Source organism: Astyanax mexicanus, chromosome 21 (genome assembly GCF_023375975.1).
Source record: "Astyanax mexicanus isolate ESR-SI-001 chromosome 21, AstMex3_surface, whole genome shotgun sequence".
NCBI lineage: Eukaryota > Metazoa > Chordata > Actinopteri > Characiformes > Acestrorhamphidae > Astyanax > Astyanax mexicanus.
Window position 1 is genome coordinate 8,707,719 of NC_064428.1, and position 18,023 is coordinate 8,725,741.

An 18,023-nucleotide genomic window follows, 5' to 3' on the forward strand; every position below is an offset into this window, starting at 1 on the left:
TTCCTCTTTATACCACATTTATTTCAGACATATTCAAATATTACATAATTTAATTTTTAGCAAATATTTTAGCAATACATCAACACATACATATACAGTACATATAAATCATATTTATTAATAAAAAAACATATATGAAACCCAGTATCACCAAAAAAAACTAATTGATTAACTATTAATGGAAGTCAATAAACAATAAATGAACAAAAATAAACAATACATTTAAAATCAGCAACAATTTATTACATAATATTATTTATTTATTTAAAAAACACATAAAATTACACAAAAACTCACACACTCTCTCTCTCTCTCACACACACACAGACACACAATCACGCACAACACACCTTTATACACGCACACACACGCATACTCACACACACACACACACACACACATTTTTTCTCACACACACAAACACACTCATTCTTCCTCACACGCATATACACTCACAACACACACTCGCACACAAACACACACACACTCACAATAAAAACTCACGCATGCACACACACACATACTCTCTCTCACACACAACACACACTCGCACACAAACACACACACACTCACAATAAAAACTCACGCATGCACACACACACATACTCTCTCTCACACACAACACACACTCGCACACAAACATACGCATACATTTACACTCAAAACACACGCACACACACCCGAACACGCTCACATGCACTCACACACACACACACTATTCTATATCACACAGATGCACGGAGCCATAATTAACATAAAACCCAGCATAGAGCGGTTCAGTGAATGTGGTGTAGAATGTGTGTAGGTGTGTGAGTGTTTGGGTGTGTGAGGGTGTGTGTGTGGGTGTGTGTGAGGAGGGTGTGTGTGTATGAGAGGAGATATTGTAGAAGGACAGAGTGCCGGCGGGACAGTCCACATACACTCCTACTCTGTTAGAGGGAGAGGGAGGAGGAGGGAGATCAGTTCTGTGTTTATTGTGATGAACAGAGTAACTGTTATTATTGATCTCCAGACTCCAGGACTTTTCATTCCCTCCAAACAGAGAGTCTGAACCTCCTCCTTTCCTGCTGATGGTTTTATAACTCAAAGCTACTTCAGCGTCTCCTCCGCTCCACTCAGCCTCCCAGTAACAGCGTCCAGTAACTCCCTCTCTACTCAGAACCTGCGGCCACCTATCAAATCTCTCTGGATGATCAGGATACGACTGCTCCTCTCCTCTCTCCACCCTCCTGTTCTCTTCACTCAGAGAGAGATAACTGTTCGCTGTGTTTGGATCCAGTGTGAGATCACAGCCGTCTGAACACAAGAACACACATTAGAGAGAGTGAGTGTAGATATGAGATGTAGGTGTGTGTGTGTGTGAATATTTGTAGGTGTGTGTGTGTGAATATTTGTATGTGTGTGTGTGTGTGTGATGTAGGGTATATGTGAGTGTGTGTATAAGTGAGTGTGTATGTTTATGTGTGTGTGCGTGTATTTGTGTGTGTGTAGGTATTTGTGTGTATGTTTATGTGTGTGTGCATGTTATTTGTGTGTGTGTGTGTGTGTATAAGTGAGTGTGTATGTTTATGTGCGTGTGTGTGTGTAGGTATATGTGTGTGTGAGTGTGTGTATAAGTGAGTGTGTATGTTTATGTGCGTGTGTGTGTGTAGGTATATGTGTGTGTGAGTGTGTGTATGTGTATAAGTGAGTGTGTATGTTTATGTGTGTGTGTGTGTGTAGGTATATGTGTGTGTGAGTGTGTGTATGTGTATAAGTGAGTGTGTATGTTTATGTGTGTGTGCATGTATTTGTGTGTGTGTTTGTGTAGGTAGGTATTTGTGTGTGTTTGTGTGTGATGTAGGGTATAAGTGAGTGTGTAGGTATGTATGTGTGTTTGTGTGTGTGTGTGTGTGTGTGATGTAGGGTATAAGTGAGTGTGTATGTGTGTGTGTGTGTAGATATGTGTGTGTGTGTGTGTGTGTGTGTACTTACATTTTTTTAATCCTGACTTCATCCAGGTCTCTCCTGCATGTTCCAACCTACCACACACACACACACACACACACACACATACACACACACACACACACGCGCGTTTTAAAAAAAATGTTTCTTAACTAATAAATACACAATTCATTCCCTCTCTCACTCTCCTTCATCTTCTCTCTTTTTATTATTTTTCCTTGTGTCTCTCCCTCCTGTTCTCTCTATCCCCCCGTTTATCTCTTTTGCCATTTTCCCCGTTTTCCATTCTCCCAGTTTTTCTACCTGTTTCTCTTTCTCTATTTTCCTCTTTATCTGTTTGTTTTTTCATCTATTTCTCTTTCTCTGTTTTTCTTTTTCTCGTGTTTCCTTTTTTTCTGTTTCTCATTTATGTTAAATTTATTTCTTTTTGTATTGTGTTGTGTCCTTTGGGTTCAATAAAGCATCTATCTATCTATCTATCTATCTATCTATCTATCTATCTATCTATCTATCTATCTATCTATCTATCTATCTATCTATCTATCTATCTATCTATCACTTTCTCATTCTGTTTTCCTCTTTCTCTGTTTCTGTTTCTCTTCCTCCCTGTTTTCCTCTTTCTCTTCCTCCCTGTTTTCCTCTTTCTCTTCCTCTCTGTTTTCCTCTTTTTCTCCATTTCTTTCTCCCTGTTTTCCTCTTTCTCTCTTTTTTTCTCTTCCTCCCTGTTTTCCTCTTTCTCTCTTTTTTTTTCTCTTTCTCCCCGTTTCCTCTTTCTCTCTGTTTCTGTTTCTCTTCCTCTCTGTTTTCCTCGTTCTCTCTGTTTCTCTTTCTCCCTGTTTTCCTCTTTCTTTTATTTCTTCTTTCTCGGTTTTCCACTCTCTCCCTTTCTCTAGTGTTTCTCCCTCCTGTTTCTTTTTCTTTTTTTCCTGTTTCTCTTTCTTTTTGTTTCTGTCTGTTTTCCTCTTTCTGTTTTTCACTTTCTCTGTTTCTCTTTTTTACCGGATTTCTTTTTCTTTTTCTTTTCTTCTCTTTTCTTCATATTTTTCACTTTCTTTTTTCATGTATCCCTATTTCCTGTCTCCGTTTCTGTTTCATTTTTTTTTATTTATCTCCTTTTCTATTTTCCTCTTGTTCTCTGCTTCTCTTTCTCTCTGTTTTCCTCTTTCTCCCTGTTTGTCTTTTTCTTTGTTTTTTCCATCTGTTTCTTTTTCTCCATTTTCCACTTTCTCTATTTTCCTGAATTTCTTTCTCCCTGTTTTTCTGTCTGTTTTCGTCTTTTTTTCAGTTTTTCTTTCTCTGTGTCTTTGTCTGTGTCTGTGGCTTTATTAGCATGACAAATATTCACATTTGGTTTGCCAAAGCTGTGTTCATGTTCAATAAAACGAATTAATAAATAATTAATGAATTTTATCACAAGCATTAATTATAATAAACAATAATACAGAGTATAGTTCTGTACAGTTGTGTGTCTGTGGTCACTCTCTGTCCCTCAGGGTGTGGCAGGCGTGGATGTATGGCTGCCAGTGTGCAGAACTCACTGTGTTCTCAAAGCAGGTAGGGGAATTTTGTGAATCTGGATGTTTATAAATGCAGGACATTTTTGGGTGAATTTGTTGTAGAATTGGGTTCTGATTTTGTATATTTTCGGTATAGAAGTGCTGCTCTGTCTCTGGCCTGTTTAGTGGGCAGTGCGGGCACGGTCTCTGCTCTTTGGGCAGCAGGACTTCCTGTATCTGCCTGTCTCTATGGTCAGGCTGTGAGCACTGAGTCTGTAGCTGGTCAGGTGGACCTCAGTTTGGGGTCAGTCAGGGTGGTCAGGTATTCCACCGCTCTGTACTGACGGTTTAGGACTGGTAAGCTCTGTAATTTACTCTGAGTTTTAGTTTCCCAATAGCTAATGTAGTTTTGTTGTAGGTGTTTTGTAATTAGGTTGAATCTGATTGGTTTCTGGTCCTGAACGTGTTGGATGTAAGTGTGTGTTATAGCTGTGTTAGTGTGTGTTACAGTAGTGTAAGTGTGTGTTATAGCTATGTTAGTGTGTGTTATGGCTGCGTTAGTGTGTGTTATGGCTGCGTTAGTGTGTGTTATAGCTGTGTTAGTGTGTGTTATAGCTGTGTTAGTGTGTGTTATAGCTGTGTTAGTGTGTGTTATAGCTGTGTTAGTGTGTGTTACAGTAGTGTAAGTGTGTGTTATAGCTGTGTTAGTGTGTGTTATAGCTGTGTTAGTGTGTGTTCGAGCTGTGTTAGTGTGTGTTATAGCTGTGTTAGTGTGTGTTACAGTAGTGTTAGTGTGTGTTACAGTAGTGTAAGTGTGTGTTACAGTAGTGTAAGTGTGTGTTATAGCTGTGTTAGTGTGTGTTATAGCTGTGTTAGTGTGTGTTCGAGCTGTGTTAGTGTGTGTTACAGTAGTGTAAGTGTGTGTTATAGCTGTGTTAGTGTGTGTTATAGCTGTGTTAGTGTGTGTTATAGCTGTGTTAGTGTGTGTTATGGCTGTGGTAGTGTGTGTTATAGCTGTGTTAGTGTGTGTTATAGCTGTGTTAGTGTGTGTTCGAGCTGTGTTAGTGTGTGTTATAGCTGTGTTAGTGTGTGTTACAGTAGTGTAAGTGTGTGTTATAGCTGTGTTAGTGTGTGTTATAGCTGTGTTAGTGTGTGTTATAGCTGTGTTAGTGTGTGTTCGAGCTGTGTTAGTGTGTGTTCGAGCTGTGTTAGTGTGTGTTACAGTAGTGTAAGTGTGTGTTATAGCTGTGTTAGTGTGTGTTATAGCTGTGTTAGTGTGTGTTATAGCTGTGTTAGTGTGTGTTATGGCTGTGGTAGTGTGTGTTATAGTAGTGTTAGTGTGTTATAGCTGTGTTAGTGTGTGTTATAGCTGTGTTAGTGTGTGTTATGGCTGTGGTAGTGTGTGTTATAGTAGTGTTAGTGTGTTATAGCTGTGTTAGTGTGTGTTATAGCTGTGTTAGTGTGTGTTAGAGCTGTGTTAGTGTATGTTAGAGCTGTGTTAGTGTGTGTTAGAGCTGTGTTAGTGTGTGTAGGTGTAGAACTGTGCTTCAGGATCAGCTGAATGAGGGGACTGGTGTCTTTGCTCATCTCTTGGTACTGCAGAGCTTTATAATGGTATAAGTGGGGGTCGCTGTGTTGTAAATGTTTCCAGATCCCTCACGCGATCACATGACTCAGCACACCAGGAAGTCAATTACTAGAGGATTGATTTCACCTGTTCCTGTCCCTATATACACAACCTCACTCCATGCACTCCTTGTTGAGTATTACCTGGATTATCCACATTACTAAGCGTTTCTCTTTGCCTTTTTGGATTACGACCTTGTTTTGTTTATGGACTCTGATTTCTGACTGTTTCTCATTATTGCTCACCTGTGTATGAACCCTGGACTGTATCATGTGTATGATATGGTTCTCCTCTCTGGCTGCTGTTTAACATTATTGACCTAGTTCATACTGACTACCCTTTATCTTAACCCTTACTCTTTACCCATTTCCTGTTTTAATATTTCTCTTGGTTTCTCTGTTTTCTCTTTCTTTTAGTTTATAAGGTTTTAACTTTACTTAACTTTTTACTTTTTGTAAAAGCCATTCATTTTAGTCATGTTTTTAAATGTTAAATTAACATTTGCATAGTCTTTTACAATGGATTTGGTGAAGTTTGGGTTTATGATGTTCTCTGTATGTTGACTTTGGCATTTTCCACTTCTTGATGTTTTATATTAAATATTTTACTTAATTGCTAATGTTTTTATCTGCCTGTATGATTGTTAATAAAGTATAGTTAAATCTCATTTGTACCTAAATACAAAAGTGTGTTTTGTTTCTTGAGAGCTGGATCTTTAATGAAATATCTTTATATTTGTGATATGTAGGTTTACTATCAGGGCCCAGGTCCTCCAGTTCTGCTCCAGCAGATTTAGATTCAGATGCAGAGCCTGATCTGTGGGGAACAGCAGGACCAGATCATCTGTGAAGAGCAGGAGACTTCTGCTGAAGACTCTTCATACTTCATAAGGAAGTTTAAAAATCTACTCTCTCAAACTTATTTACATTATAAAGGCTGGTGTTATCAGTCTGTGGTTCCAGATTTCAGAGAAATAAACTCATGGTCAGCTGAAATGTGCAACTGGTACATTTTAGCCTAATTCTTTACCATTCAGGATCCAGATGCCTTTCTAATTTTAGTTTTTCGTAATTGTTTTACTAAAATGGATAAATCTGAAAGAGTAGTCAGAATAGTCTAATTCAGGAACATAAGGCAAAAATACACTTCACAGAACATATTGAGATACAGGATCAAAAACACAGCAATCAATATAGAAGACATGGCAAAACTCGACAACAGGAACACAGCCAAAAGGTCATACCCATAAAATACACAATACAGAAGAAGGCTTTGTAGAGCAGGGAACCGCTAACAATACTCAGGAAGGACTGAGTGAAAAAAGGAAGTGTATATACTCAGGGAAACAGGTGTAGGCAATTTAGAAATCAGGCGACTGAGACCGGGGCAGAGGCATGTGATCAGTGGCGTCAAGGGCATTATGGGAGATGGAGGTTGAAACAGAGACAGGTACCAGCAGGACAGGAGTGTCAGAGTCGACTAAGGTAATAGTAATTTCTCAGGCCCAGATCTGTCATTATGTTGTTTTAAACTGTGTTTTTAAATGCTTTGTTCCTGTATATAATCTTTATTGTATAGGTTATTCCAACTATTCCAGAATGCATACGCTTTTATTGACTTCTCAGTTACTAGTAGACCTGGTTTTAAAAAAGCCATTTTATTATTTAAAATTTCTGTGAATTATGAAGTTAACTCAGTGAACCAAACACATTTCTTCCTTAATCCTGTTAAAATGAGCTATTTTATAAACTGTGTTTGGCTACAAATATGGAGATTAAATGCTATAAGTGAGATAAATCATGCACTGGAGAAAGAACAGGGTCAAGGCAGCTGCCACGCTCTAAAAGCTTTATGTGTACAAAAATAATTATCATAGTTGTTGAGAGAATAGAAAATGCTTCATTTGATAAAAAAAAAACCTTTACCCAGAGGTTTTGTGTAATCAGCACAGGAATGGACTCTTTCACCCCTTCTTTAAATAAGTGAGTTAAAGAACAATTTACTGAGTTTTACACCAGCTGAAAACGTAGGTAACACCCTGCTGCTCCTGGAATCGGAGACTTGTACAGCAGTGTGGTGCTGTGGAGAGTGGAGAGGGGGTGTGCTCATTTTAGACGATGCTTTTCATTCCAGCCAAGCAGAAGCTCATGTGATCAGCTGTTTGAAAAATCACCTGGTGATTATACCAGTGGAATCAGGGGAGCTGCTGGTTGTTTAGAATTAAACTCCAGCCCAACACTGCCAGCTGTGTCTCTCCTGCCCTAAAGACTCTTAGCACAGAGATCACTGTTAAATAAACACTCTCTCTAACATTTAAAAGATGATCTTGATCTACAAAGTGATCTACTCATGTTATGTGATCGGCCCACTGCTACTCCCAGCATGACCTTTACTGGTGTGTTACTGGGAAATAATAAACCTGAACAGACAGATGGGATTTAATATCATGTTTCCTGTGTGAACCTGATATAAATCAGATCTTTTCTTCATATGGGGCACAGATTTGTTACCTGCATGGTAATGTGGGTATTAGTGATGCACAATTATATCAGAATTATATCGGTATCGACCGATAATAGTTTTTAAGAAACATCGGCATCTGCCAATATTTCATAGCGTCTTTTGCTGACGTATTTATTTAAGGTCACCAAAAGTAATAAAGTTATACAAGGTGTCTATTCTCGCTGTAAATTATAAATGGTACACCAGTGTCGGCAGATATTTACAGATGTAATATTGAACATCGGCATCGACCCAGAATTCCCACATCAGTGCATCACTAGTGGGTAATTTATAATTAAAGATGGGGGATAGCTGTGTGTTAAATAATTGTGCTGAGTGGAGAGTTGTGGTTTTTTACATGTAGGTTAGTTCAGACTAATATCAAAAACAAGACAGCAGAACAAACAAAACCTTCTGTATGAACGTAGCCTAAGTGTCCTTTAATACAGACACACTTTAAGCACAGTTCTTCTCCACTCTGCTGGTGTAAAAGATCACACTGCTCACACAGGAGTCCTTTAGAGGAGACAGCAGAGCCGTCAGGGTTTAGAGCACCAAAACACGACAACAGCTGACACCAAGTGTCCCTCTGGCTAACTCACAGCTATACAGTCTTTAAATACAGAGAATGATGCTCATTTACATTATTTCCTAATTCAATAAATTGTCCAAAATCCAAAATAAAGATTATATTTTATAGTTTTTATTTTTACAGCAGTAATTCTTAAACCAGTAATCAGGATCCTCCAGATGGCCAGCTCAAATTAAAACACAGGAACTGAACTCACATGTGAAGTTCCTTTGTGGTGAGAGAGCTACTAGTTATACTGTTGTCTGATTTTTATTCTTCTTCTTTGTTTTATTTTTCCGCCGGATTTATGCTGTTTAACTCATCCCACATCCAGCATTTGAGATGCTGAAACTGTTCCAAATCCAGATTGTTTGGTCTGATTGTTTGATGTGTGCACTTACTGACCCATAACAAATATTTTCATCCATTTTTCATAAATATTATTGCATTATTATTTGTTGAATGTCCATATACTGTACTTAGCTCAGCTGATGCACACCATCAGTGGCGCAAAAAGGGGGTATGCAGCCTATGCGACGCATAGGGGCGCTGCACTAGAGGGGGCGCCAAATCAAAGCCCCAAATAAATTTACTCTCCGGAGAAACAGCCAATCGGCTTGCTGGTTTGCGGAGCGCGGTGGGAAAGTAATGACAGGACGCTTTTAAAACGTATCCCCCCCTGACAATTTTAAAACGTACCCATCCCCCCCGACTGACGTTTTCTACACCCCACCCCCCCTCCCCAGAAGATTTTAAAACGTATCCGCCCCCCGTTGACGATTTTAGAATGTATCCCCCCCTGCCGATTTCTTCCCCCCCGCTGATGATTTTAAAACGTATCCCCCCTGACGATTTTAAAATGTATCTCCACACCCAACCAACCCCCCCCCTTGATGATTTTAAAACGTATCTCCCCCCCCCCCCCCCCCCCCCACTGACGATTTAAAAACGTATCTCACCCCCCCCACCCCCTCCCTCCCCCGTTTGATGACTCCAAAACGTATCGCTCCCCCCCGGGGGCACAGATACTCCGTATGCATACACCCCAAAAAGTATGTAGTTGAATATAACATCTGAGAGCCAAACTCTGGGAACAAATTCACCTCTGTTTTGAATTCATTTATTATATTGATCTCTCCTTACTCCCATTCACTCCCATTCATTTTTACACACGCCCAAGTTATATAGTTTCTGTGAACTTTGTTTTCTCCATTAGAGTGGATAAATCAGCTTAAATCCACAGCAGACAGCAGTATGTAAACTAATCATTAGGTGTTCCTTCATGGCTTAAAAAGGCCTACACCTATATAAAATGTGAGGTGTTATCTTGTGGAATGAGGTCAAACACTGGGCAGCAGGTTCATGGAAAGGGTTCAGGCAAGGCGTGGTAGTGGCTGCCAGATAGATGGGGATTCTATTTGCAAAGATGTGCGGACATTTAACACTCCTTTATCTACAATGTCACATACTGTACCAGAAATACATAAGAGATCACTACCTACCACAGTAAAGAGATATAACATTTTCCAATTCAGTAAATTTGCCAAAAACTATCAGTTTAAACAAAGATTCAGTCAAGTTTTATACATTCTAATTAATTTTATATGAATCTTAAACAAATCATTAGTGTCTTCTAGATGGTTCATTTACTTACTCCAATTAAAACACAGTAACAGAACATAAATGTAACCCACAGATATTATATACTATAATGTATTGTTATGTATATTATTACAGCAGAGCAGAGCTTTTATTAACTGTGATCTATAATCTGTAAAGCTTTATAAAACATAGTAACAGCAGATGACTACAGATTACAGTCGTTTAAAATGATCTACAAAGCTGAACATACCTGGGAGTCTCCAGGCTGCAGTGTGGATCCTGCAGTCGAGCAGAGAGCAGATTCACTCCTGACTCTCCTGGGTGGTTGTAGGTCAGATCCAGTTCTTTCAGGTGTGATGGATTTAAACTCAGAGCTGAAGCCAGAGAAGAACATCCTTCCTCTGTGACCAAACAACCAGACAATCTGCAGAGAAGAGAGGAAGAGACAAAGTGACAGATCTAAACAGAGTAAAACAAACTACCCTGTAGAACAAAACACTCAAGCTCAGCCTTGAGTGCTCAGCCTGAAATATTTGTGTTTTCCATCAGGGTAGATAAATCAGACAGCAGTACGTAAACTAACCATGAAGTGTTCCTTCATGGGACAGCTTAAGAAGGCCTAAACCTGTGTTGTGAGGTGTTATCTTGTGGTGTAAGGTAAAACACTGGGCAGCAGGTTCATGGAAAGGGTTCAAGCAAGGCGTGGTAGTGGCTGCCAGATAGATGGGGATTCTACTTGCAAACACATTCTATGGAGCCAAATCAGGGACAAAAGTTTTGTCTATTGTTACGTGCCACAAAGGCACGTATCTTTTTGTGTTTTTTGTTTTCTTTCTATTTTCTTTCTACTCTACTCCTATCCTGCACTGTCCAGAGTTCTGCCAGCCAATGGGAGACATGCTGAGGATCAGCTGACCAGATCCACCAATGGGAGGAGTGGCTCATCAGGAAGGGGTGGTGCTTCCTGTTCAAATACCTCCACGTGTGGACTAATGGAGGAGGCTTTGTGTTTGTGGGAGGCTTTGTGTTTGTGAGAGGCTTTGTGTTTGTGAGAGGCTTAATGGTACTATGTAGTTTTTTTTAATACTGAGACTGACTGAGATTTATACCGAGTATACTGAAACTCTGTTGAGGATTATGCTGATTGCCTCTGTTTGTTTAGCCTGAATTTTAGCCTCCAGTGTTCTTATCTGCAGCTGTAACTTTTTATTCAGTTCTGTTTTCTCTAACCACCCTGGCATGGACAGGCAAGGAAAGGCGCCTATACATTACATCACCGTAGGTAAAACTGTGTATAGACACACTAGGTAAGGGGTGGGTGCCACATTTGTATATTTTTGTTAGGTTATTTTGTTGGTTAGGTAGGTAAGTTGTTTTCTTTATTTCTTTTCTTTGGCACCATCCATGGTCCACCCAGAAGGTCGGTTTCTGAGTTTTAACTTCTTCTTTAAACAAATCTGTACTGCTACATGTCTTTTAACAACTGGTATGTTTTAAGTACTGCTGATTTGTAAAAGAAAACCTTATTCTGAGTAAAAATCTCAAAGGAATTCAACTTGTCTGTCTGTCTGTCTCCTCACTTCTATTTATCAACACACACTCATGTTACTGCCTAACTTGTACCTCTCATACCCCAGCCACCATCTTACAAGGGGCATGTAACATCTATTCTGACAAATTCTTTTGTGGCAGTGTGTGAGAATCTAGACCGAGTGAACTACAAAGTTAGAACTACAAAGTTAAATGTATATTATTGAGATTTTAACATTGACAGACCAAAACACAGTACTACATTATTGTGAAGTGGAATGAAAATGATACATGGTTTTCAAAATTTTTATCAAATAAAAATCTGAAAGTGTGACATGCAAAAGTATTTAGACTCCTTTACTCTTAAACCCCTAAAGCTGTCAATACACTACAAGACTCTGAAAAGACTTAACAGACTGAAGTCTGACACCCTCTCACATCTAAAGACTAGTCACAGGCTTTTTACTCACAGACTAAGATTTTGCTAAGATTGGGGATCACTTACTGCAAGACTGCAACTAGATTCTTTCTGAGATTATTTCCCATCATGCTTCTGGTGGAGGTTACGTACAATACATATTACATAGTAGGTTACACATAATGTGTATTTCAATACTGTAATTTATTTACGTGCCCGTGACTCGACTGCAGCTCGACTCTAGCAAGACTCTCCTGATTTTATCCCGACTCTGGAAATATGTCTGCGACAGTGAAATCGTTTGAAAATCGTTAGGTGTAATCATCTTAATTATTTAATAGAGTCCAGCTATGTGTAATTTAGTCTCAGTTTAAATACAGCTGTTCTATAAGGACCTCAGTGGTTTGTTAGAGAACACTAGTGAACCATAGACAGGTCAGCGATAAAGTTGTGGAAAAGTTCAGAATTATGTGCTACTTTGTGATGGTCTATCACTTAAAATCTCAATAAAATACATTTAGCTTGTGGATGTAAGGTGACAAAATGTGTTCAAGGAATGTGAATACTTTTGCAAGTCACTGTACACTGTTTAGAATCAACAGTAAAGAGTCAACAGTAGAGTACTATTTTAATAATGGTAGATTAAGTGTTCCTTTACAATGTACAGCATTAGTTCTCAAAAAATGTCCTAATATCTGAACAAAACCTGTAATTTTAACAGACTTTTTTGTGGATTAATTAATCAGAACTGCATTGATTCTGTAAAATCAAGAAAACCTAATGCCCTGGAGTTCTGGAGAAATGGTTACAATTAGGGGTGTGACGAGACACTAATATCACGAGACAAGACGAGACATGATACTGGGTTCACGATAACGAGACGAGATTTAAAAATAAAATTTTAAAGAAAATGTAAAAAATGAAAAATTAAATAAAAATAAAAATAAAACTGTTCTAGGACTTATATAGTGCAAACAATAAGTGCAAACCACAACCATGCATAACCATAGTCAGATAGACAGATAGACAGACAGGATACTTTATTCATGCAGCCAGATATACAACTTAAATTAATTAGAATTCAGTATGATCTAGTTAGAGAAGGTCCGGACCGATTGTTAACGTGTGTTATGATTAAGTGCTATATCGCGCTTTAGTCACGCCCAGCGCGCTCGGCGTGACTTTAGTTTCCACCCGTTCTCGTTTTTCCGCAGGTCTCGGGCTCCGTATCTCCTTATAAAGGCGTTTTTCACGGCCGCGTCCCAATTCAACAGCCGGAGCAGCGGCAACACGGGTTTGATCCCGTGTGAGGAGCGGTGTGTTTATTTATTTATTTTTCCTTACCGCGTCTGCACAGATCTGATTGGCTGAAGAGAGCGTTTGGTCATCTTCCACTACACGTGATTGGTCTGTGATTTACTGCGCCGTAAAGCGTGTAAACAATTAAATCCTTCTCAGTAGGTTTGGGTTCGCATTGGACAACGTTAGTGACCTCTGTTCTATGCAAATACCCGAAATTTCCTCTTCTGCTGAATAGCTACTGTGTTGCCAGATCCCTCTTAAAAAGTCCACACTAAACTGTTTTTTCTTCCCGCGAGACAGGTTTAAGCTTGACGAGAAATATCGTAACGTTTAATCTCGCGAGATCTCGTCCCACGAGATCTCATCACACCCCTAGTTACAATTTTATAAATGATTAATGATTATATGATAACTCTCACCTCAGAATCTCCAGTTTACAATGTGAACTCTTCAGTCCAGCAGAGAGCAGCTCCACTCCTGAATCCTGAAGGTCATTGTTAGTGAGGTCCAGCTCTTTCAGGGAGGAGTTTTCTGAGTGTAAAACTGATCCCAAATACTCACAAGACTGTTTTCCAAGATTACATGAAGCCAGTCTGAAAGAAAGAAAAATGGCAATGTTGGCAATGTTGTTGTATGATGTACCTAAAATGGCGTTTCTTTCATATTTTAATTGTAATTAAGTACCTGGGGTCCTATTTTAGCGATCTATGACGCACCGGACAATAGCGCATCACGCAGCTGAATTTAGGGCATGTCGGTGTTTCTTTGGTATTGTGAGGGCGCAAAAAATACATCTTTTGCAGCACAAAACACGCAAAAGCAAAAGGCGTTTACTAATTCTCTTAATTAATCATGGGTGTGTTTTGGGCATAACATGAAATAAAACCAACCAGTGCACTAATTGTCATTCCCTTTAAGAGGCAAAAGTTGTAGCAGCACTATGTCACTTCTGCCTTTCTCCACAAGGTTCTTAATCCATTCAGTTAGTCTTAATGCACGTGTTATATTTAGCCATTAAAGGCAACTGTTAGTGGGTTGGGAGCCTTGAGGTTTCAGAATTGGGCCATTTTAAGTCTCTGTTTCAGATATGTGGGATTTTGAGTGGGTAAATAACAGTGACTCACAGTGTGTTACATCCATGTATTGGTAAAATCTAAACACTGTATCTACAATTTTCCACATTTCAGGGAGAGCGTTAGCAGCGTGCATAAAGCTCTGACCCAGGAGCTATAATGGAGGAAATTAACAACAACTACCACAGAGCATTCAACATGTAGAGGAGGAAACAAAGGCCTGTTATTGGTGATTACCCATTTTTCTGTACCGACTACGTCTTACATCTGTTTATTTTATAATAAACATATTTTTATCAGTATCTGCACGTGTCTGCATTCTGTGCTAACCATGACAGTCGGTTTCTGAGTTTTAACTTCTTCTTTAAACAAATCTGTACTGCTACATGTCTTTTAACAACTTGTATGTTTTAAGTACTGCAGATTTGTTAAAGAAAACCTTATTCTGAGTAAAAATCTCAAAGGAATTCAACTTGTCTGTCTGTCTCCTCACTTCCATTTATCAACACACACTCATGTTACTGCCTAACTTGTACCTCTCATACCCCAGCCACCATCTTACAAGGGGCATGTAACATCTATTCTGACAAATTCTTTTGTGGCAGTGTGTGAGAATCTAAACCGAGTGTGTGTTTACATTACTTGTATAGTGACTTGCAAAAGTATTCATGCCCCTTCATCTTTTCCACAATTTGTCACCTTAGAACTACAAAGTTAAATGTATATTATTGAGATTTTAACATTGACAGACCAAAACACAGTACTACATTATTGTGAAGTGGAATGAAAATGATACATGGTTTTCAAAATTTTTATCAAATAAAAATCTGAAAAAGTGTGACATGCAAAAGTATTTAGACTCCTTTACTCTTAAACCCCTAAAGCTGTCAATACACTACAAGACTCTGAAAAGACTTAACAGACTGAAGTCTGACACCCTCTCACATCTAAAGACTAGTCACAGACTTTTTACTCACAGACTAAGATTTTGCTAAGATTGGGGATCACTTACTGCAAGAAAGTGCAGCTTCTCGCTGCTCTAACCTCCAACCTCCAACCTGTACCTCCTTTCCGCCAACAAACCTACCACCTACCTGGACTACCTGCCGTAAAACTTCCATCTGAGTCTAGGCTAAAGTTCCGGGAATCTCCTCTGTGATCTGTGCATGCTGGCTGGATTTCATCTTCATCTTTTCACCGCCGCTCGCCGAGGGTGGAGATCCGGGCGGACATCCATCTAACCCCGGTGCGGTTGGCCCTCGTTGGCTGGGACCGCTACCCTCGTTTTTGAGCTGGCTTGGCTAGACAACCACGCCGGCTAGCCGCTACCTCGCTCCTCATCATCCACCTCCTCCACATGGAACCTCACCGGTTTTTCCCCTTGTCCTCCGCGCTGCTGTTGCTGCTCTCCTTTCTTCAACAGTTAGACCTTCACCTACATCCAACACCACCACCCATCTTCAGGATCTGCCATTTCTCAGCACCGGCCATGGTTTTCCGTTACACACCAACCGAACTTCTCCGGCTCATTCCCACGCTGTCTCCTCCTGCCGAACTGCTAGAAAATCTGCGGAACTCTGCACTTTTACGCCGACCTCCCTACATGCATCGTGGATCTCGCCGAAAATTAATCTACACTCCAAGCACTGAGAACTCCATTCCAGCACTATGGACCGACCGCAGCTTACACACTGGCTTCCGCACTTCCTCCCTACGTCATCAAAACAACACACGTCATCAGAACTCCTCCTCTGCGAACCTTTTCAATCTCCGGACTATCCTAACTTCCTCCTCAACTGCTTCAAAACAAAAGCTCCTGAAAATCGCCCTCTTCAACACACGATCCCTTAACAATAAAAGTCTTATCTTAAATGAATTCATTACTGACAACAAACTTGACCTGTTCTGCCTAAATGAAACCTGGCAAAAACCACAGGACTATCTCTCACTAAATCAAACCACCCCTACAGGATACTCTTATCTTGACAACCCACGTACTGAGGGCAGGGGGGGTGGCATTGCTGCTATTTTTAATCAAAACCTTAAACCCCGTGCGCTGTCCCTCCCCTTAGCCCCATCATTCGAACATCTGGCTTTTAAACTTCCTGGACCTAAACCTCTCATTTGTGCTATTATTTACCGCCCCCCCAAACCCAACCCATCTTTCATATCTGACCTCTCTGAGTTCATCACCGCACTTTTTTCAATTTCATCATCTATTCTGCTTCTTGGTGATTTTAACCTGCACATTGACTCCCCGGACTGTAAACATGCTATGGACTTCATGGACTTCCTAAATTGCTCCAGTTTCACTCAACACATAAATTTTCCCACCCATACTCGCGGACACATCTTAGACCTGGTCTGCTCTACTGGCGTCCATATCCATAACATTTCCAGCTCTGACCTTACCATATCCGACCACCTAGCCATTATATTTGACATTGACATTCCCACCCCCGAACCAAAACAAAATCGCACAATCAATTTTCGTAACTTCAAGTCCATCTGCCCAGTCGCTCTTTCTACCTGTATATCAAACTCTCTTTCCTGCTCCACCCTTCCTGAAAATCCAACCCTCACGGACCTTGTCAACACTTACAACAACATTCTGTCTACCTCCCTCAACACACTAGCTCCTTGGAAAACCAAAACAGTCACTTTTACCCACTCAGCCCCATGGTTCACCCCAGAACTTCATAAACTCAAGAAACAACTCCGACAGCTAGAACGATTATGCAAGAAAACTGGTCTCACTGTCCATACCCTTGCTTACAAAGATCACATGCAACATTACAAATTAGTCCTAAACAAAGCCCGCTCAACTCACTACTCTAATATTATTCACTCTGGTTCCTCAAATCCACGCTCCCTGTTCTCTACCATAAACAAGCTCTTTAAACCCCATGACAACACCTCATCATCAATCACCCCAGAGAAATGTGATACGCTTTTGACATTTTTCAATTCAAAAGTAGAAACCATCCACCACCTGCTTGCATCCTCCACCTCCACTACCCCACACCATGAGCCCACGCTTTTTTCTTCTCCATCTGACACTCGGCTATCAACTTTTTCACCCATAACCTCTGTCGACCTTTCCAAAATACTTTCCACTATGAAATCCTCTACTTCTCCCCTGGACCCCATGCCATCTCAGCTTATCAAAGACTGCCTCACCCCCCTTGCTCCACTCATTATTGACATTATAAACTCCTCCCTCACCTCTGGGATAGTCCCGTTACCTCTCAAACTTGCAGCCATCACTCCTCTCCTCAAAAAACCTGGTCTTGACCCCGAGGATCCGAACAACTACCGACCTATCTCAAACCTCACTTTTCTGTCAAAACTACTGGAAAGAGCCGTTGCAAATCAACTTAAGATCCACCTTCTCTCAAATAACCTGTATGAAACTTTCCAATCTGGTTTTCGCACCCACCACAGCACTGAAACGGCCCTACTCAAAGTTACGAATGATCTCCTGCTTTCCTCTGATTCTGGTTCTCTCACCATCCTCCTCCTCCTTGACCTCAGTGCTGCCTTCGATACGGTAAATCACTCCATTCTTCTAAACCGTCTAGAATCCATTGGCATCACCAACACCGCCCTCTCCTGGTTCAAATCCTATCTGTCTGACAGATTCCATTACATCACCATCAATCAACACAAATCCCACACTACCCCTGTTCTACACGGTGTTCCTCAAGGTTCAGTTTTGGGCCCCATTCTCTTCATTCTGTACATGCTTCCTCTTGGACATATCATCCGCCGCCATGGGCTAAAATTCCACTGTTACGCTGATGATATCCAGCTTTACATCACCACTAAAACCATCTCCCCTGCCATCCTCTCCACCCTCACTTGCTGCCTCATGGATATCAAAGACTGGATGAACCATAATTTTCTCAAACTAAACAGTAATAAAACGGAGATTATTATCTTTGGTCCAAAATTC

General features: G+C 40.3%; 2 protein-coding genes across 5 annotated transcripts in view; both read right to left on the reverse strand.

The window, feature by feature from the left end:
* LOC125785903 (stonustoxin subunit beta-like) lies at positions 1-3,982 on the reverse strand. Its single transcript, XM_049470111.1, has 2 exons — positions 1,975-3,982; positions 1-1,296 (listed from the first exon to the last, which is right to left on the reverse strand). Exons 1-2 carry the CDS (start codon positions 1,994-1,996, stop codon positions 716-718), a joined length of 603 nt encoding a protein of 200 aa, XP_049326068.1. The 5' UTR covers positions 1,997-3,982; the 3' UTR covers positions 1-715.
* Positions 3,983-9,954: 5,972 nt separating this feature from the next.
* Positions 9,955-18,023, reverse strand: part of LOC111196209 (NACHT, LRR and PYD domains-containing protein 12) — a 280,945-nt gene continuing 272,876 nt past the window's right edge. For all 4 annotated transcript variants that reach the window (XM_049470068.1, XM_049470071.1, XM_049470070.1 and 1 more), the window contains 2 exons: positions 13,415-13,588; positions 9,955-10,169 (listed from right to left, as the gene is read on the reverse strand). In XM_049470068.1, the coding sequence (XP_049326025.1) occupies positions 9,968-10,169; positions 13,415-13,588 (376 nt within the window). In that variant the 3' untranslated portion in view covers positions 9,955-9,967. The remainder of the gene's footprint in view (positions 10,170-13,414; positions 13,589-18,023) is intronic.

Excerpts from the sequence above, each read along its gene's own strand:
- LOC125785903 (XM_049470111.1), bottom strand. The coding sequence starts at position 1,996 with ATGAAGTCAGGATTAAAAAAAT. Across the intron at positions 1,297-1,974 it reads GAAGTCAGGATTAAAAAAAT|ACGGCTGTGATCTCACACTG; the intron begins GTAAGTACACAC and ends TCTTGTGTTCAG.